The sequence below is a fragment of the Zootoca vivipara genome, chromosome 3 (assembly GCF_965207765.1).
Source record: "Zootoca vivipara chromosome 3, rZooViv2.hap1.1, whole genome shotgun sequence".
Classification (NCBI taxonomy): Eukaryota; Metazoa; Chordata; class Lepidosauria; order Squamata; family Lacertidae; genus Zootoca; species Zootoca vivipara.
This window is the reverse complement of record NC_142586.1, coordinates 30,814,962-30,835,821: the sequence shown is the minus strand read 5'-3', so window position 1 is coordinate 30,835,821 and position 20,860 is coordinate 30,814,962. Positions and strand designations below refer to the sequence as shown.

Genomic DNA, 20,860 nt, shown 5'->3' with positions numbered 1-20,860 from the left:
TTCATGGGCATACCAATTGCTCTACAGTAGCCTTCTCCAACTTGGTGCCCTCAATATAATTTGGACTCTAGATCTCAGCAGCCCCAGCCAGTATGGCCAGTGATGGAAACTGTATTTCAAAGCATTTGGAAAGAACCAGGATGGGGAAGGCTCTCAAAGTTCTCCAAAGCTCTCAAGTTCAGTTGAGAACTGGTCTGGTGAGCCCAAGGGAAGAAACAAAGTTGAGGATGGAACATTTGGATGGATAACAGACCCTGCCCCATCTGCATGTTGAAGGGGAAGGTCTGAAATGAGGAGTCTGCTTTTTGTGTGTGTATAGGCTCTGCCTCTGTCTTAGAACCCTTTGTGATCAGAGTGCTAATCTAGGTTCATACAGTGGGCTCTCCCTTCTTTAGAACCTTCGCCCAGAGTGTGGAAGTCAGGGTACAGCCAGTAGTATTGTCATGGTGGGGGGAAGCTCAGTGGGCACGAAGTTGCTCTCTTCTTCCATGCATGTTCGGGAAATGATATTTGAAAGAAATCCACTAGTGGTCTCTGAAAGGATTAGATTTTCAGAGGAAAAAAATATGTGTATGCTGTATAGATACTCATGACTTGCATTCGCACAACTGGACTGTCAACTTCTACCAAGAAGCAATTCCTATTTTGCTGCCCATGGATTTTAATGCCATTGATCTAGCCTAAGTAAAAAATAATCTCTCTATTGAGGCAGGGAAATAATCTTAAAGATGGACAAGAGCAAGAGATGTTTAAAGAAAAGCAAGTATTTATATTACCTTTGATGTTTGTGAGAATTTTGACAGAGAATTCTGGTTCAAGTATAAAATATAATGTGGCTCTGACATTTCCTGCTTCCTCTTTGTAACACTTCTGAAATAAGCTGATTTTGATATACTCTTCAGTGTCACAGAGAACCCTAGAGTTTATTTAAAATAAAAATAAACTGTGTGGGTATAAGCTGCATTATATTCAATCACAGCAACGAGTCACCTAGCCTCACACTCGTAACTACTAGCACTGATTCCAGGATGCTGTGCTGCTGACCTGAAAGTCATTATTCTTCAACAAAATAACTTCAAAGGGAAACTTTAGCAAGCAGCTGCTGAACAAAAATTCATCAGCAAGCTTTGAAGCTACTTGTTTCAATTTCATGTATGGCGAAGTTTTTTTCTCCTATTACATTAAATTATCACAGCAAAGGGAGGAAAATTATATTGTTGCAAATTAGTGCTGTTGTAAATGATCACTGTGTTTCTTTCGTATATTTTTGAGCTTTGCACAGAAACATCACACTTGCCTTTCAAAGATATTTGGCTCACTGCTTACAATCTTTACCTTTCTTACTCGATATGTGTTTGACAAATGCCACTGAAGAATGTTGCACTGTTCTGCCTTGCCTTACCTGTCGCTTTAAGAATACCCAGTTTCTCTCATCCTCCATCATATCTCTAAGTGAAGACGCCACATCTCCTCTTCCAGGTCTAAATGCACAAACTGGAAAGCTTATGGTCTAGCAGGGATGTTAACAGGCACTATCTTGTTGCCATTGACACCTTGATCGCTTCATCCTCTATCCCCTCCCAAAGGTGTTGCAACACATGTTCTTAGCATTGCAGCTTAAAATACCCACCATTCTAGAACTGGCCCAGAGGCAGCTTCGCAACTGAGGGTTATACTGGCTTTGATATCCAAAATATAAACAGGTTCTCATAAACAGGACTTGGGGCTGTGTAAATGTAACCAGTGCAGTCTTACCACTGAGCTATGATCCCCAGCTCTCAATCTTATCAAATGTCTTTTCTTAAATATCTTTTCCATTTAAACCCTCTACCCATCCGGTTGAAGTTATTTTTTTATGAATTGTTAATTTATTTTTTCTGTGTTTTCTTTAGTTTGATCAAGCAGCCGGCACTGAGTTAGCCTGGGTTGAGGAGACTGAAATTAAACTGATGTCTCTGGGTGACATTAGGCTTGAACGTGACCAGACCATTGCTCAGCTACAAGTTCAAAAGGTGAACAAATGTGATTCCATCTGTAATGCAATAATTAATGACCATTACTTTTTCTGCCATGATTTAATTTTCAAACCATTATAGTGCAGGCTTTTGCTCTGTCCTCATATTCCTAATACCACAGTATTGTATTATGTAATTAGGCATTTACCATGGAGATTTTGAAACACAAGGATACAATAGAAGAGCTTGTTGCATCTGGGGATGAGATTATGAAGACATGCACGGAAGAGGACAAACAAACCATGAAGGTAATGGAGCATGATTTGCACTTGCTTACCAATAACTTTGAAAATCTGCATGCGTAAGTGATTCCCAAGCCATGTCGCTGGAGCCCACTAAGATGATGTAAGTGTGCCTTGAAAGCTGAAGCTGCCTCAAGTTGGCTGCATCATGCAGCGCATGGTTAAACTATGGAACTTGCTCCCACAGGAGGCAGTGATGGCCTCTAACTTGCATGGTTTTAAAAGATGATTAGACAAATTCATAGAGGATAAAGCTATCAATGGCTATTGGCCATAATGGCTATGCTCTGCACAGCTGGAGGCAGCAATGCTTCTGAATACCAGTTGCTGGAAACCAGAGGAGGGGGGAAGTGCTCTTGTGCTTGAATCTTGCATGCTGGTTTTCCACAGGTCATTGTGAGGACAGGATGGGGGACTAGATGGACCATTGGCCTGATCCAGCAGGTTCATCTTATGTTCTTAAAACGTACTTGAAATGTCTGTTGAAATTGAAAAAGGCCTTCAGTAGACTTTCGAAATTCAACAGGAAAGAGGGCCTCCTTGATATCAGCCAGGAGGGAGTTCCATAGAATTGGACCCAGAATGCTCAATCCACAACTCTTGGTGGATATGTCCCCCCCCCCCAAAGCACCTGCCTACTTGTCCCTAAAGGACTAAAAGATTGCCCACCCTGTTATATAGCAAGAATAGCCACCTACCACAATGGTAATCTTGTAAAATGCCTCCAACCAAAATATAAATGCTGGTGTTTGTTGGTAATTTCTTTAATAGAAGAAGCTGGAAAACCTCTTGCAGAAGTATAATACACTCTGTCAAATGAACTCTAAGAGGAACCTGCAGCTCGAAAGAGCTCAGTCTCTCGCCAGTCAGTTCTGGGAGACTTATGAAGAGATTTGGCCATGGCTAACGGAAACAAAAACAGTAATATCACAGCTTCCAGCACCAGCCCTTGAATATGAAACTCTGAAGCAACAACAAGAAGAGCACCGGGTAAGTTTGCAGACGTCTTATAAAATGCTGTTAATTCCAAAGGTCAAAAGAAGTGCAGCCCTCTCTTTAGCATGTCACATTCACCAAACCAGCCCAATACTTATCAGGTTTTACATATTTTTTTACTCTCTCTGATTAAAAAACAACCACCCAAAATCCATTTTATTATGAAACAAAATTTTACTATTTTAATATAACCACAAGTTTGAGGTTATTCTCGAGGGAGAGCGGTCATTGTGAAAAGTGGATTAGTGAATTAGTGGCCTAACCCTGAACGAATTACAGTATTTATATTGTTTTTAAGGAATGAAAATGTTCAACAGTCTCCAAAATAGTTGGAATGCAAAGCAAGCTGTGGTGTCCCCTAAGAAAAAAACACCAAAAATCCACAGTTGGGAAACACCTTAATTTGGACTAGCCAAAATATCACAATCTTTTGAGTTCTACAGAACTCTTAATCAGTCAGCAAGTTATGCAAAGCAGAGGATAGGGGAGGGGGCAGGCAGCAACAAAAATGGTTGTGGCCACTACGTCTGCATTTAGAATCAGTTTTAAGAGAGATTGCAGGCTGGATTGGATTAGGTGCTGCAGACTCAGTTTGTATCCAGGATTTTGGGGAAAGAAGTGATGGCTGACCCCCAATGTTGGAAACATGAAGTCCAGCAGTTACTCGGTTCTGCCTCCAGCCTTAAAGACTGATGTTCCTGATTAGGCAGAGTGCAGCAATAAAGAGAAACATGCATGTCTTCATATTAGCAAAGTTGGAGATTAATTATAGAGAGTGTTCTGGGTAGAAAAATCAGCTAAAGCCGCATTGAGTAGTAGTGAAGGCACACTGATTATACAACAGAAACTGGAGACAAACAAGAGAAAAAGTACCTGGAAGCATCTTCTAAAAGTGAACTTTAAAACTACAACAGTTTGTTCCATTAAGTTATGCTTTAAAAGGAACTGAACAATGTGCAACAGTTGGTTGCTTCCATTTTAAAGCACAGCATTTTCTGCGGGTCTCAAAAATATTGTATGATCTTTCACATTATATATGATTCCTTGATGTAACCTTGGAGGTTTGATTTGCTTGCTTTTGTTACAGCACTCGAGCACTAGCGAGCTATTTATAATCATATTTAAACAATTTGGCATCTTCTGGAATGCCATTACTTAATAAATCATTTAGAGTGCCGGACAACTGGTTGAATACTTTTGACTAGTTATATTGTTTTGCTTCCCAGATTCTGTTCCTTTTAAATATCTTGGTTGGCTAAAATGCTGATTTTCTAGTATAAAGGAAACATATGCTTAGAGCTGAAAACACAACAATAAGGCTAAATGGATATATCCAGGATGAGTTATACTGTGTCTTAGCATGCAGATGGGATTGTTTGTTTAGACCTCCTTGCCAGCTGAATGTGTTGGACGCACAGACAGCTGGAATGTGGCGATGTAAGGGTTAGATACTGATAAGTGTTTTGCTTTGCTATAGCAACTGCGAGAGTTGATTGCTGAACACAAGCCTCATATAGATAAGATGAATAAAACTGGACCTCAGCTTCTGGAGCTGAGCCCACGAGAAGGATTTTCAATCCAAGAGAAGTATGTAGCAGCTGATGCCCTTTATAGTCGAATTAAAGAAGATGTCAAAAAGCGAGCGCAGGCACTGGACGAAGCTATTTCTCAGTCTACCCAGGTAACATTATTTATTAGAAGAGCAATTATATTCCAACTGCAGGATGTTGTTATCTTAAATCAATAGACTCTAGGTACATAGTGGACTTGCCAAGACACTACGTCACCAAATATGTGAATACTCCCATCATTGTCCATAAATTTGTTCTTCCTACCTGTTAAAGAATTAAGGACATTGTATTTTGGTGAATTAAACCTTCTCCACCCATGTGCCATCAAGAACCTTGAAGGAAAGGCATAATTAAAAAATGGAAATATTCTTACCCTATTTGGAAATTACAAAATTGTGTTTCCCTGAATAATAAAGCCAGTATCCTACATAATAGTGATTTGTTCATGCATCCGCACAATCAAAGAGGCTAATTGGTGTCAAGACAGTCCAGGGTTTCTCCTGGTGTCTTTGCCAAAAATAGTGTTGGTGGGACAGTGTGACTTTTGGTCAGACTTGGCAGGAAGGAACTTCCAACTTTCCAATGTAATGCCACAGCATTATAGTTTTCTGATCCTACCTACCTAGCAGCTAGATGCTAATGTTCATAACATGTCTATGAATCACTGCCCCATAATGTTAACTGTAATTAACCAATGCAGTAAGATATTTATTAGATAAAACTTACTAATAATGTGAATTGCTGACATTTTTTCAATGACATAACACATTGTGGCTAAGGATAGGTGTAAGAAAAAATGTGTTAATTCCCTCCGTGTTATAAAACCATGTTCAGGAAACTATTAATACATGGTATTAATACATGGTGATGATGAGACAGATAACAATTGGTCTGTACTGTGAGGCTGCCTAGTTCACTAACAGACAGATATGATTTGGACACTTTGATTGGGAAGCATAAATTTTGCTTAAACTAAGATCATAAATCTGTTGAGAAAGACAAAAAAAGTCACGTATGCAAAAATAGTTAAGGATGCTTTAAGCATGTTCATTCAGCTATAATTGGGTTTTTTTCTGGTTTGACCCATTTCCGTTTAACTGTTGCTAATAATCTGTCACTCACACAGTCTTCTCTCCCTCCTTCCCATTTGTCTGGATAGTTCCATGACAAGATCGATTCGACCACCGAGAGCCTAGAACGCATTGTTGAACGTTTGAGGCAACCACCTTCCATCTCAGCTGAGGTTGAGAAGATTAAAGAACAGATCGGTGAAAATAAGAACGTGTCTGTCGACCTTGAAAAACTTCAGCCAGTCTATGAAACCCTCAAGCAGCGTGGAGAGGAGATGATTGCCCGTTCAGAAGGCGCTGATAAGGACATATCTGCTAAAGGTAGACTTCAAAATTTTACATTTCAAAATAAATGTATGAACAAGTTTCCACAAGCACCTTTTAAGAATCAGAACTTTATATACCTGCCCATGTATATTTTGCTTCCTAGTGGTTCAGGATAAGTTGGATCAAATGGTCTTTATGTGGGAAGACATCCATACCCTGGCTGAGGAAAGGGAGGCCAAATTGCTTGATGCAATGGAATTAGCAGAGAAGTTCTGGTGTGATCACATGGCTCTCATAGCCACTATTAAGGATACTCAGGATTTTATCAGAGAACTAGAAGGAGCTGGAATTGATCCTTCAGTGGTAAAGCAACAGCAAGAAGCAGCAGAGGTAGGTGAAATGTAATTGTTGGGCTTAGACTACTGTCCTGCTCCCATGTATTTCTTAGCAATCATGTATAGGCATGTTAGTGGTTTGGACTATATTGTTATGCTATGTTTAATGGAAATTCCTTTACAAATCATCATGGCTGGTTCAGATGTAACTGGAAACTATTGTTTCCAGCTATGTGAATGAGCCACGCTGAGCTGTCGCCTCCTGTCTCCAGTGCAAGGCTCTCCACAGCTCATTAACATTGTGGGAACTCCTAATTACCCATTATATATGGACAGGACTAGACATAGAGTCCAGCACCATATGTGTGGATTTATTTTGCTTCTTTAAGAAACAAAATTATTATTATTATTTATACCCCACCCATCTGGCTGGGTTTCCCTGTATGTAACAAATGCAATACCACAGGTAATCATGGCCTGCATTTTTTTTGCCTTCCTGCACTAGTCAGTAATGCCCCCTTTTCTCTTCAGAGTCTATGCACTGCTGAAGGAAAAGACTTGCATGGGGGGAAATGCATTTGAAGTAATGATGAAAGGTGATGGCTATGTTCTACCTCCAATGTCAAAGGCAGTTTGCCTCTGAATATCAGCTCCTGGGAATCACAGGACCTGCTTGTGGGCATCTGTGAGAACATGATGCTGGACTAGATAAGCCTTTGGCCTCAACCCAGCAGGACTCTGCGTTCTTTCTGATGACTATTATGCCCTTATAAGCCACCTAATGGTGATTCAAGCATTGGGCCAGATTCAGTTAACCCAGTTTGCTAATGGAAGCCAGCACAAGAACTTCTACTAGCTCAATAGAGATTCACCCCTCTTCTCCCTCTTCACCTCTCACAGATCTGCTCTGGAGGGTCAGGGGAATCCCCAGAACAGCATGGAGAGGGAGGGAAGGGGAGATAGTTGCACCTGACAAGCAGAAATGCCTTTGCTGATGGAATATTGGCATAGTGTGACGTTGAATTCCACCCACTGAGTGGGGGGGAAATTCATGCATTAATCACCCTTAAAATACTGCCCGTACTCACCCAGACCAATCTCCCTCCCAACTTGGTGTTCAAATGACTGCACAAGTTTGGTCTTTTGGTTTACGTTCCTGATAGGCACTCCCCTCCCCAGTATTGCCTGTTGAAGTAAGAGGACTTTCCTAAGCCGTTTGTGATTTGCTGTGGTAGGATGTGTGTGGAATAAAGTGGAAGAGAGGGAGTAAATATAATCTCACTGCCATTGGACATGCCTAAAACAGCTCTGGTTTCCAACCTTTATTCACAAAAGTCATAAACATTCATTACAGGGAAATAATAGCAGCCTGGGACCATGTGACACATTGCACTTTTATTTGATAATATTCAGAAGCAAGACCTAATAATTTGTTTTAAAAAAGGCTAGTATTCACCTTATTTTCTTAGCATTATGGTGTAATTTTTCCACACTGTATGGCTACAATGTTAGCTTATTGATTTGAAAGCTTTTTCTAAGCAGGTGGCTCTGTAATGTTCTGGATATAGAGGAATTGTTAAGCCCCTGCTACAACAACCTTCTGCCCAATGGGTGAAGAAAAATCTGCTCTTAAACTCCCTCCTTTATGATGTCATCTTCTTTATATATCAATATATTTTTTAAGTCAGCATAGTCTTATGCTATGCTAGTTAAACACTCATGCATAGCAAATAATGTTTGAATGAATCTTAAATATTACAGTAAATTTAATATTATGGAAAATTTAACATAGTTTAACATTTTGTTTCTCTTTTTTAGACTATTAAAGAAGAGATAGATGGGTTACAAGAAGACTTAGATGTAGTGGTAAGCCTTGGCTCTGAACTGATAGCAGCATGTGGAGAACCTGACAAACCATTAGTCAACAAGAGCATAGATGAGGTATGAGTCATGTAAATGTTTAGCATTTTATGCCCATATGAAATGGATAGAAAGGTGTTTCTTTTTTTAAGCTGATGTATGGTGCCTAATTTAAATACTTGGCAAACAAATAGGGTTCTTTGGGGAGTCAAAAGTAAAATTCACCACACTGGCTTCTAGTTTGATTTTGAAATCTTCAAGGCCCTTTGCAGAACTGAAATAAACTAATGAAGCTTATGGTTTAACTTGCACTGATAAGTGGAATCATCCACATATTTAACTATGGTATGGTAATAAGCCACCAAAACCCGGGTGGAAGGGATCCTGGTCCGTGATAGAGACATATCCACCTAGATTTAGGTGATGTTCCTTGCTCTTATTATAATATTAGGGAAGCTCTTGCACAATTTTTATATTGCAGATAGAGAAACCTTAATCTAATGTCAATCCTAAATTTTAATATGTAGGTTATAGACATTGCCTTCCAGTTTTTTATTCAACTGAATCTCCATTTAAAATGCAGCTAAATTCTGCTTCGGATGCTTTAAATAAAGCATGGAAAGAACGTGTTGACAAGCTTGAGGAAGCAATGCAAGCGGCTGTTCAGTATCAAGATGGATTGCAGGTAAGGTTATTCTAGCATTATCTAATTTTCTTTCTTTCTTTCTAGAGTAGCATTTTTAATCAGCCAGAGACCCCTGATTTGCTTCCAAATTGTTGGTTCAGAACAATTGAAAATGTTGGTTTTCATTTAACCTATAAAACACTTAATGGTTGTACACGATTGTGACCTCATCTTCATCCTGCTGCAAGTTCTTAGATCCTCAACTTTAGAATTTGCTTGGGGCACGGCACCCCAGTTTTTTCTATTACTGTACCAAGTTTGTATGATGAGGACCCAGAGTGAGGAATTCTCAAGCAAAATACAAGCCTATGTTCTTCTTTCTGGCAGCACAAGAAAACCTTGTTGTTTGGGCTGGCTTTTGGTGGAATTGGGTATTTTAATTTTATGTTAGTGGATATTCTGTTGGTTTTATTGATCCTGATTTTATAATAGTGTTGCATTCCCCTATAACAGAGGTTGGGGGACCTGTGGTTCTCATCTGAAGGCAGCCCTGTTTAGGGAAGTTTTTAATATGCGACATTTTATTGTATTTTAATCTTTGCTGGAAGCCACCCAGAGTGGCTGGGGAGACCCAGCCAGATGGGCGGGGTACAAATAAATTGTTGTTGTTGTTGTTGTTGTTGTTGTTGTTGTTGTTGTTGTTGTTGTTAGTGCCAGCCCGCACAGCCAACACTCAAGGATGTTGAGAACTGTAGTCCCAGCAACACCTGGAGGGCCCTATGTTCTCCATCTCTGCCCTAAAACATAGGGTGGGGCAACTAAATTTCTAAATGAACAATTAAAAAATAAGTATACTAGGGCATGAACCATCCAAAGTTAAATGCATGTTATGGCTCATGCAGTGTGCTACATTGGATATGTGTGATTGTATCTCCTAGCATATTATTCGTCTCCTAAGAAAAAGAGAGAAAGAGGGAGAAGGAACACCACAGCACAGGGGGCATTTTATAAATTAACCCCCCCTCCCCTTTTTTCTTTCCACCCTGAGCTGCTGTAGAAGGAAAATCATATGGGCACGATACTGACCTATGCATAGGTATTTTTTCCTTGTGACTACATCTAAAGGCATGACCTAGGTCAGATGTAGAGACAAACCTTGGTCTGCTGTTATGTGTACAAACCAGAGCAATAATCAAACTCACATGTTTTCCCTTCTTCCATTTCCCTCCCCTGTATGCATCAGAGGAGCAAATGTAAAGCTTTAGTTGTGGTTTGTAACAAACGGGTTAGCGCAGATTATCAAATGCTGGTTTGGATGCCTCACTTTCTCAGATTTTGATGGAACAGGAAACCATGGTTTGTTACAAACTGGTAACAAAACCTTCACATTTCTACCACTTCACATTTCAAGTAGGGGGAAGGAGATGAGGATCACATGATCCTGAGACTTCCTGCTGGTCATTCACTGTCAGGGAGTTGTTGCGGCTCCAGTCCGTTGTGTCTTTAAAGGTTTTATTGTGCATACTATTTACAGTGCAGAGATAGCAGAAAACATGACCGCCTAGTCACTCTCAGAACCCGGCAATGGCGTCGTTGGCTTCAGGGTCAGCATAATAACCGGGGCACCCCGAAACGCCGCCCCTTTGCCCTGCGTTTGGGCGCACACCTCAATTCGGGCGCCGGAAGGAGCGGTGTCCCTTTCCCCCCCCCTGCTGGCTGGGACGGTGCCTGGGATTCGACGCCTCCCTGAGCCGTCCCTCCTCCCCTAGATGGTCAGAGTGGTGCAGGGGCTTCGATATGTCACTGAGCCCTTCTTCCACCGTCTGTTCTCCAGAGTGTTGCCAGGGCTCTGATGCCTCGCTGAGCCTTCTCCCTTCCATTCCACTTTCCCCTGACCTGTTGCTAGCGCTGGGCGAAGTGCTGGTCAGGATGATGGGGGGAGGCTCCCTGTAGGGAGTCCCCCTGACATTCACATAATGAAAAACCATGACTTTTTGTTGCATCTGAACAAGACCTATATGACAGTAAAATGAGGATGCATCAGTAGATCAAGAGAACCTCTGTCGGAACAGTTTGGTCACTATGATACATTTAGCTCAGACAAAATGTGAGATGGTGACATTCAAGCAAAAAAAAGGGGGAGGCTAAGCTTTTTCCCCGGCAAGGTCCTTTGTAGTTTGGACAAAAGATTCACTTGGTAGATTCCATACATTTTAATTTGCTGGTATGTCATAGTAGTTGACATGAAATTTGTCTCCAATATAAGCATGTCTATAATTGAATATCTTCACATTTTATGGCTGCTAGCTTCCTAACCATCTATTGATAAGCTTCAGTTTATAGTTCAGGTACACTGGGTGTGTAATAGGAGTGCTATAATTAGCTGATGATTTTTCAAGCACTTTTTAAGAAAGAAAAGTGGTTAAACAGTGCTATGAACAGAAATGTTAAAAGTAGTTTATTTAAATTTTAAACATCTGCCCCACCACTGTACAATATAAGCATTAGATGTCCGTTTTGACCAACAGATCAATTCTAGAAAGATTACTAATTGCTTATTTCAATAAAGATTGCTTTTCCTTATCACAAGGTTTGAAGGTCAGTTTTATAGCATTTACCCATGTGATTGTAACTGATCCTATAACCAGGTTTTGATCTGAACATATTCTTATTGATTTATTATTATTATTATTATTATTATTATTATTATTATTATTATTATATTTGAATTTGAATTTATATACTGCTCCATACCCAGAGGTCTCAGGGCAGTTCACAAAACAAAATCAAAATATAAAACCACAAAATATATAATCAAAATAAAAACAACCCAATAACCCCCCCCTCCCAAGAAGAACCACATTTTTAAAGGGCGTAGGATGTTAATCAAATCAACCAAAGGCCTGGTTAAAATGGAATGTTTTTGCCTGGCACCTAAATGTGTATAATGAAGGTGACAGGCAAACCTCCCTGGGGAGAGCATTCCTCACACAGGGTGCCACTGTAGAGAAGGCCCATTCTCATGTTGCCACCCATAAAATTTAACTTACCTGATGGTGATTTGATTCTATATAGTGAGCAACATCCCACATATTCCAAAATTATTATCCAAAATAATTCATCACTGGCCTTGCTAAATCTTATCTGCTCAGCAGATCTTTGGATCATTTGTAATTGTAAATGAGGTTCCTGTTTCACTGTTTTGGTTCACATACATTGTTTGTAAAGATAGAATAACTAACTACCTGTTGGAACAAGGGTGGGGATCCTCATGCCTGGGCGGGGGAGACCAGAGCAGCCCTCCAGCCCTCTCTGCCTGGCCCTTTGCACTCACCCCAGGCCACCCACCTTCAACCGCACCCCATTCCGCCAGGTCACAGTACTTTATACCCACTATGAGTGTCTTTGCCTGGCTGGATTGTGTTTTTGAACTCTGATAGTGCCTCTTAGTAAACTGGATGAGTGAGTGTAGAATCAAGCCCTGCTATTTGAAGGTAAACTGGACATTAGTTGCGTTACCCACTTTGCCTCTGGGCTTGCTCACTATTGACATGTGGCTCCCAGAAAGTTTGCCCAGAAAGATGCCCCATCTTTGCATTAGAAACTGCATTGCACGTTGGACTGTGGTAAATTGTTAAGAGGCAGGACAACATCATAACATCATGCCTAATTACTTTTTTAGACTCTTTAAAAATTTTTTTTAAAAAAAGACTGTATTTGACCAGAGGGTCTCAGCAACGTGCTTATTTCTATACAGTATTTCAACTTTCATTACTTGGCTTTAATTCCTAACCTAAAAGCCATCAGTTTCTTAGTCTTTATCCTGCATTGTCTCCAGTATGACATTATGTCCAGAAGACACTTGCAGAAGCAGTGCACACTCCAAAAAGATGTGGTTCTTTCCCACCAAATGGAACTAAGCAGGCTAGTTCTTAGATTTTATTGGGGTAGGAGAGGTGCTCTTTGATATATAGGCATGCACATGTATGCATGCTCTTAAATGGAATACCTGCTGCCAAGTTGGAGGTGAAGTGTGAACATAACTGCTCAAGCAAAGCTGATGCATGATCCCCAGTAGTAATTCACACCTCATTAATGGGGAGTGAAGTGGCCTTTGCTATCCAATGTTATGAAATGTCCTTGAATGTTATAAAATCTGGCTCCCTCTGCTGCGTTTTTACCCATCTTGAGTCATAGATATGGCACTGGAAAAGTGTTTGAATATCATCCTCTGAGCTTCCTCTGAAGACCTTCAGATAACTTGAGAATTTTAATAAATGATTTGACTCATACATTCCAGAAGGATAGCCAGATCACACTATCTGTTACCTCAAAAACAACAAAGAGATTTGTGGCGCTTTAAAGACAGTTCAATACTAGGCATGACCCAATGAAACTTATTCGCAGGTAGGTATTAGAGGATTGCAACAAATACATGACAATAATTTGGTTAACTCTTAAGAAGCCACAAGATTCTCCATTGATGCCCCAATTGTAGGTTTTCTGGGGATAAAAATGCTTGACAACTCTTATATTCAGAAATGGAGAAGTGTACAAAAAGTTGTCACAGTAGAAAAACCCAGCAGAAAATTATAAATTCTTCGTACAGCCAACAACTGTTTTGTGTGGGGGTTATGTTTCTGACCCCCGTGCACATCAGTGGAGTGCGCATAAGCCCACTCTGCCCCATTCTGCCTCTGCCCCCCCTTTTCAGGCCATTTCCAGGTTGTGGTGATGCGCATGTTCACAGTTATGAACATATTAGACGAGCATGAAACAGTGGTTGCCTTTAAGACTTAAAATGTTATTCAGTAGCGAATATACTTAGTGGCATTCACAGCTCAATTATTATTATGTTGCACCTACTATAAGGCTATGCTATTGCATTACTTGGACTACTATTTTACCTGATTTTCTTATTCTTATTCAATATGTTTACAGGCCCTATTTGACTGGGTGGATATCGCAGGCAGTAAATTAGCTGCGATGTCACCAGTTGGAACAGACCTAGAAACAGTAAAACAACAAACAGAAGAAATGAAGGTATGAAACAGTAATTTCTTACAAATGTACATCTTTCTGTGTTAGTGTTCTGAATCACTTTGCATTCAGTCTGTAACAAAAAGTAAAAAAAAATATCGTATGGGCATGTTGTTTAAAAATCTACAGTCTTTCTGAGTCTGAAAATCTTACAACATCAGTTTCCTCTCCAGGTTAATTGTGGATTTCCCCCGCCCCCAAGTGGTTATTTTTTCATCACTGCATCAATTACTTTTATGACACCCAGCTTCCCTTTTAGAATGTGCACAAGTTCCTGCAAAGCCTGTCATTCTTCATACCATGGATTAGTCCTAAACATTCATAGATCTCTTCATTTCCACCGCAGCCCACTGGACTATAAAGCAAAATCCCCAGCCAACTCTAAAAGCAATATTTGGAATGGAAATATGACTCATTCTTTTCATAATACCTGGATGCTGTTGTGTGCTTTGCACAGGAAGCAGAGATGGTATAGGATATCCTGTTTTAGCGCACAGGATTAGACTGGATGAATCCACTCCAGCTCTGTTGTTGTATGTGCAAAGCAGGGCTTGAATATGTTGGGAAATTAAACAGGAAATTTAACAGCCAATATTTAAGCCCTGTCTCTCAGCAGGAGTTGAAGATCGAAAATTCAGGTTAAGAAATTACTTCTAAAAATGAAAGTGTGGATTAAGAGATCATCAAAACAGGGCAGAGTGGTGATAGTGATGCATCACCTTGACCCAGGGGCATACAGTAACAGGGGTGAGGGGGGAAGCCCTTCTACTTCTCTCTTATTGAATCAGTGTGTATCTTTGGTAAAAGTTGTTAGGCTAGATAGGGAATAGGATTTTGTGAATGGGTCACAGCAGGGAGGCTTCAGGGAGTGTTGGCTGGCTGCCCAATGACTTGCAAAGTGTGCTGAGGGCAGAAAGAAGTTATTGATGAATCCTCCTTCCTTGGATCTTCAACAAGTTTCGGGTGTGTAAAGGATTCCCTTCCTCTTCTGTGCCTGGCTCATCTGGTTTTGCATAGTTGTTCTTGGTCTGTGGGTCCCTGTACTTAACAGCCTTCTCAATAAGCATTTTTTTTAAGCTCCGAAGAAGTGCCTTTTGACAAAAGAGAAAGCATTCATTAACATCAACCACTGACGTTCAAAACACATTCTCACATTGGTGATTGGTTGCTGAAGTGTCGTTCTTCCACATCTCTGCATTTATTTATAATTATATCTAATTCAGAAATGTAATGATGTTAAAAAATGCATGCCCAGAACAGTGACTCATGTAAAAATACAAGGGGTAGACTCTTCTGGATTCAGCTAATTTGTTTATTACATTGATTAGTTACTCCATAACCACATGAGCGTCAAACAATTAAAAGAATTTAAAGTATAAATCCAATAAAACATGAAATAACACCACCAAAAATTGTGGAAAACAACAGCCATGTCAGTGTAGACTGGGTCAGGTAAATATAACAACGAACAAGAGAGAGCCACAAAATATTGTTGTACAGGTAAAACTATATTCTAACCCTCAATGAATGCAGACATTAATCTCTCTCTGTGTGTGTGTGTGCATAGTTGCAGCCAACAAGCTATGTTTCTCACCTCTCTTTCCAATGCCATGCTGCTTACCAAGAGGGGTAGGGTGAATGCAACAAGTGCACAACATGGTGCAGGAGGAGTGGTGGACCCAGTCTGATTCTCCCACTGCTGTACCCACACCCGTTGCCTTGGCTCTGCTACTGTCCCTCTTAGTAAGCAGCAGCGATGGATGGCATTGGGAAGCCAGGAAACAAACACTCAGGTGCAACAGCTGCTACTGCATGCACGTGCGCACACGCACAAACTGATTTTTAAATTTGTTTTAAATGTTCCTGCTTTTGCATGCTGGATGTGTTTTCTTTTCCAGCGCAAGAGTGGAGTGTGCCTTCTGTGTTACAGTAATTTGGAGAAAACACATGCCTTGGTTATTGGTAATCCAGGGGCAGATATATCCAATGTGACCTATTTGGCAATTTTGAAATAAGGACAGAGCATCCTACCGTGTTTCTCCAAAAATAAGCCATACCCCGAAAATAAGCCATACCCTGAAAATAAGCCATACCCCGAAAATAAGCCATAGTGATAGGCGGTTTAACCTTGTAGGTTTAACTGTACCATACTTAATAAAAAAAAAAAAGACATCCCCTGAAAATAAGCCACCATGGTGTTTTTTTTGGAGGAAAAATAAATATAAGACGGTGTCTTATTTTTGGAGAAGCACTATTCTCTAGGTGATATTCATTGTTGACTATTGTCTTCCTTGGTTTCCACAGCAATTTAAGAAAGAAGCCTATCAGCAGCAGATTGAAATGGAACGGCTGAACCACCAAGCAGAGCTGTTGTTGAAGAAGGTGACCGAGGAGAGTGATAAGCACACCGTACAAGACCCCTTGTCTGAACTTAAGCTGTTGTGGGAAAGTCTGGAGGATAAAATTGTTAGCCGCCAGGTAAATGGAAACTGAAAGGGTAATATTCTGCCTTATGTTGCCATGAAATGCATCTCTGACACTCGTGCTCTGAAATTTCAATAGCAACTGTTTCCATGTGGAAACTCACTTGTGTGTCAAAGTTTATTACATGAGCTAGGGAAGGGGTTCTCAAAACTGTGGCCTTTCATTCAGGTAATCCATAGCGGGTCAGCATCAAATACTCAAATTACTTTTTAACAGTTCTTTTAATTATTATTTTCAGTTAAAATATTGCATTGTTGTTGTTTTTAGTGTAGTACAATTTGAATTGATTGGAATGCAAATTGTAATACAGCAAAATGCAATACATTGGAAATAACTTTCAGTCAGTAAGAGCTGTTCAACAGTGGAACGGACTCCCTCAGAAGGTGGTGGACTCTTCTTGCTTGGATGTTTTTAAGCAGAAGTTGGATGGCCCTCTGTCATGGATGCTTTAGCTGAGATTCCTGATTCACAGGAGGTTGGACTAGATGACCCTCAGGGACCCTTTCACCTTTACAGTTCTATCAAATAAAAAAGCAATAAAAATATTATTTAAAATTCAATTCAATTAAATTTTATCCGAGCGTCAGTCAGAAATAACATTTATCCATACAAAATTTAAAACATCTAGACATTTAACATCTAAACATCTAAAAAACTTAAAACTGAAACCGACAATAAATTAGGCTATACATTTAGACCCATGTCAGCCCTGTCAATTTTAACCTTATGACGCTTAAGGGCCAAAAAGGAAATTTGGCCACCAAGGAGGCTGTTGTTCCAGTAACATTCTTCAGTAAAAACAAAAGCTTCCTTTCTCTGGCTACAGGACTAAATTGGCATAGGAGTAGTGGGTCTATAAGTTTTTGTCTAAGGTTTGCATAAAAAGGGTAGGTCAAAAGAATATGTTCAGTTGACTCATCCACTCCCTGGGGACAATGACAAGTTCTCTGGTCATATGGGACTCTCCTGTACCTTTCCAACAAGACCGCCGATTCGAGGACATTTAATCTGGCAGCTGTGAGAAATCTAGGTATTCCACGTAGTGGATTTCCACGAGATAAGGGGCTGGTGTAACCTGATAAATCTGATTCCCCAAGAACATCCCTGGTTTCACCAGAGCTATTAATGAAAATCATACAGCATCTAGCACGTTACATTACAGTTGCTATAACAGACAGAAAAAATCAGGAAATGGCCCACCAAGGCCATCAACATTTTTTAGTGGTCATGGGGGCGGGGGAGGGTTTGGAAATCCTGAGCTTAGGAGATTTTCTGCACTGCAATGCAAATGCAATGCAAACTTTAAATTAGGCTATATTTTAGGTTAGCATGGTCAAAATGTTCCGATCCACAAATTGAGCCACTACAGAAGACCACTTTGACACAAGGAGACAGCTGCCACATGGAGCAGTTTCCAATAAGCTTCCGGGCAGCAGATGTTTCCTGCAAATCAGGCTGTTGTTGTTGTAGCTATGAAGCTAGAAGCTGTACACCATAGTTATTTTTATTTATTCCTATGGGTTCATCAGTGTGCATTATCAAAAAATTAATAAATGTTAGTCCCTGCCCCAAGCAGATGGCAGGAGGACATATTCCAGTGTGTTTAGGGTCAGTGGTTTATTGTAAGTTGCTACACCACAATATTAAATCAGACATATGAGATACATGGGGAGAGATTGTTGGGTTTTGATGGTAGAACTCCATTTTCAAATTCTGATCCAAACATGAAGCTCACTGGTTGGTGTTGAGCAACTCTGTCTCTTTGACAAACTATCCAAGTTCCTTGGGTGACAAAATGATGCCTTTTATATTACAGCTCACCCTGGGATGGATTTCTAAAAATAAATAATTGCAAAAGAACTTTTAACTTTGCACCCCCTGTCTAGAATTGTTTTCAGATAATGTTGCTGCATTCAAGCACATTACATTAAAATTTAGATGGCATCTCTTATTCCAGGAGCAGTTGGTGAGAAGGGGGTGGGGGCGGCGCTTTGCCTCTGGCATCCTGGCAGTGGAGTCGCTGCTGCTCACTAAGAGGGTGCAGGACAAGGTGGTGGGGAGGTTGGGTGGACATGTTGGTGGGAGTGCTAGATAGGCTCTGCTGTTCAACCTGCACAGTGTCAAACTGCTGACTGCCTCACCTCTCTATAGTTGGCAGCAACTCCACTTCCAGGAGGCCAGGTGCATGGTGACGCACCTCCTCGCTGACCACTCTTGCATTATTGCAATCCTTCATTTGAAGTTTGATGCAACTAAGGACATTTTAAGTCGCTTGTGGCCTTAACATAAAGTAATAATTCCATCCATTCCTTCCTTTCTTTTTTACAGCATAAGCTGGAAGGCGCTTTGTTGGCTTTGGGGCAGTTCCAACATGCCCTGGATGAGTTGCTCGCATGGCTCACCCATACAGAGGACCTGCTGAATGAACAGAAACCTGTGGGTGGTGACCCCAAGGCTATTGAAATTGAGCTGGCTAAACATCATGTATGTAACTGATAATTCTGAGATTTATTGTTGTAGATATATCTGGGTCCTTTTTATGGCAACATTTGCAAAGAGCAGTTTCGTACATCATCAAATCATGATTTCAAAGGATGCAAGCCCAAAGATAAATTTGTATTACAAAACGTAATTGCTAGCTTATAGATACTGCTGTTTCCTCCCTTCTTTACGTTTCCCAGTCATGGATGTTTCAGAACATCTCATTAGTTTAAATCAATGTATTTCTTGGCAAAGCATCACATACCTGTCTTGGCTTAATAAATGAATCGCAAGTACAGAAAGGGTTCAGCAAACACACACTCTTAGGTACTTCCTGCTCATTTCAGTCTTCCATGCTAGAGAGAACTTCCTCTTTGATCATCAAAAAATTCAGGAACTTGGCAAGCAGTTGCCATTGTCCTAAAAGGGTGGAGGGGAGAAAAAGTGGCACCTGTTTCTGTAATAAAAGTTTGACTTTTTCAAATTGATGAACATTTATTTAAAACAATGAATAATTAAAAAAATCCATGTTCGAATTGTAACACTGAAGTGAGAGTGTATTCAAACATAGTTCTCACTTCATTAAATCACATCATACACAGTAAGTTTCCCTTTCCTGCACTGTGAAGACCATCATAGTGATATAATTTTGTTTCTCTTCTCCCAAATCTGAATTTTACACATAGGACCAATCCACTTAATGATTCCTGCAACAAACATCCATTTCTGCTATTTTCATATGGCAAATTCTCTTTATTTACCCATCGGCTTAAATACCATTTTCTTCAAACTCTTTAAAAACGTTTCTCTTGATTTGGCAGCCATCCCTGAGATGCAATGTCCATTCTCACAGGGTTTAGCATATAGGAAGATTTGGGTAGCTTGGCATAACTTTATGAAGAAATTAGCAGAATGCTACATAACACCCCTGAACCCATATACTTTGAACCTTGACGCACTGCCCATGCTTTAGCCACTTAGCTCCTCCTATTTAGGACCTCTAAGGATGGCTATCCATGGGGACAGGCAGTTGCACCTCTCTCTTGACTGAACCATAATCCTCAAACTCAGAGCTTTCATGTTTAAAAATAGCAGGTTTCTGTAATTTGTAGAGCATAATAGGAGACAAAATATGCAGACACTATTCTACTACATGGGGAGAAATTAGGCTGCCACCCCCCCCCACCTTCATTGTTGGCTGCCAGCCAAGATAGCTTTAAAATAGAATTAGAAAAAATGAATGGAGAAGAGGGCTATCAATTGCTACTAACCATGAACAATATTCCCTGCCTGCAAAATTGGAGTCAGCAATGCTTCTGAATACCAGTTGCTGGAAACCACAGGAGATTGGAGTGTTCCCGTGCTCAGGTCTTCCTTGTGCATTTCCCAGAAGCATTTGGTTGGCCACTGTGAGAACAGGATGCTGGACCATTGGCCTGATCCAGCAGCCTCCCCCCCCAAAAAAAAATCTTGTGAATGCCCACGCTTTCTGGTTAAGTTAATGGGATGCTATCATGTCTGCATTCCCTTTGTATCAACCATTACAGTAATGTTGTAAGGAATAATTTCCTGTTAGGAGAGTATAAACAGTTAGGAAAGTAAAAAAGAAAAAGACTAAATTTGGTCATAGTTTCTTTTACAAATCAAGCACACTAAAATATGTAATGATTTTTGGTAGTAAAGATAATGCTGTTAGGTCAGGGATAATTGTAAACTATTAATGATAGTCCCATTCCCTTAGGCAGGCTTTGAATCCTGTATGTGCTATTCTTAAATACTGCCTGCAAAGTTTTTTTGCTGAAATTATTACGTTGCTACTTTAGTGCAACTGAGTGAAATTAGCGTTTTTAAAATACAGCGAGGCATGACATGTT

At 40.3% G+C, this 20,860-nt stretch overlaps 1 protein-coding gene across 41 annotated transcripts in view; it reads left to right on the top strand.

Annotated features, from left to right (window-relative positions):
- Nucleotides 1-20,860, top strand: part of DST (dystonin) — a 299,278-nt gene that overhangs the window by 242,064 nt on the left and 36,354 nt on the right. For all 41 annotated transcript variants that reach the window (XM_035109746.3, XM_088665773.1, XM_035109753.3 and 38 more), the window contains 11 exons: nt 1,893-2,012; nt 2,156-2,263; nt 3,029-3,247; nt 4,731-4,934; nt 5,984-6,215; nt 6,325-6,551; nt 8,315-8,437; nt 8,940-9,041; nt 13,923-14,024; nt 16,326-16,499; nt 18,834-18,989. In XM_035109746.3, the coding sequence (XP_034965637.3) occupies nt 1,893-2,012; nt 2,156-2,263; nt 3,029-3,247; nt 4,731-4,934; nt 5,984-6,215; nt 6,325-6,551; nt 8,315-8,437; nt 8,940-9,041; nt 13,923-14,024; nt 16,326-16,499; nt 18,834-18,989 (1,767 nt within the window). The remainder of the gene's footprint in view (nt 1-1,892; nt 2,013-2,155; nt 2,264-3,028; nt 3,248-4,730; nt 4,935-5,983; nt 6,216-6,324; nt 6,552-8,314; nt 8,438-8,939; nt 9,042-13,922; nt 14,025-16,325; nt 16,500-18,833; nt 18,990-20,860) is intronic.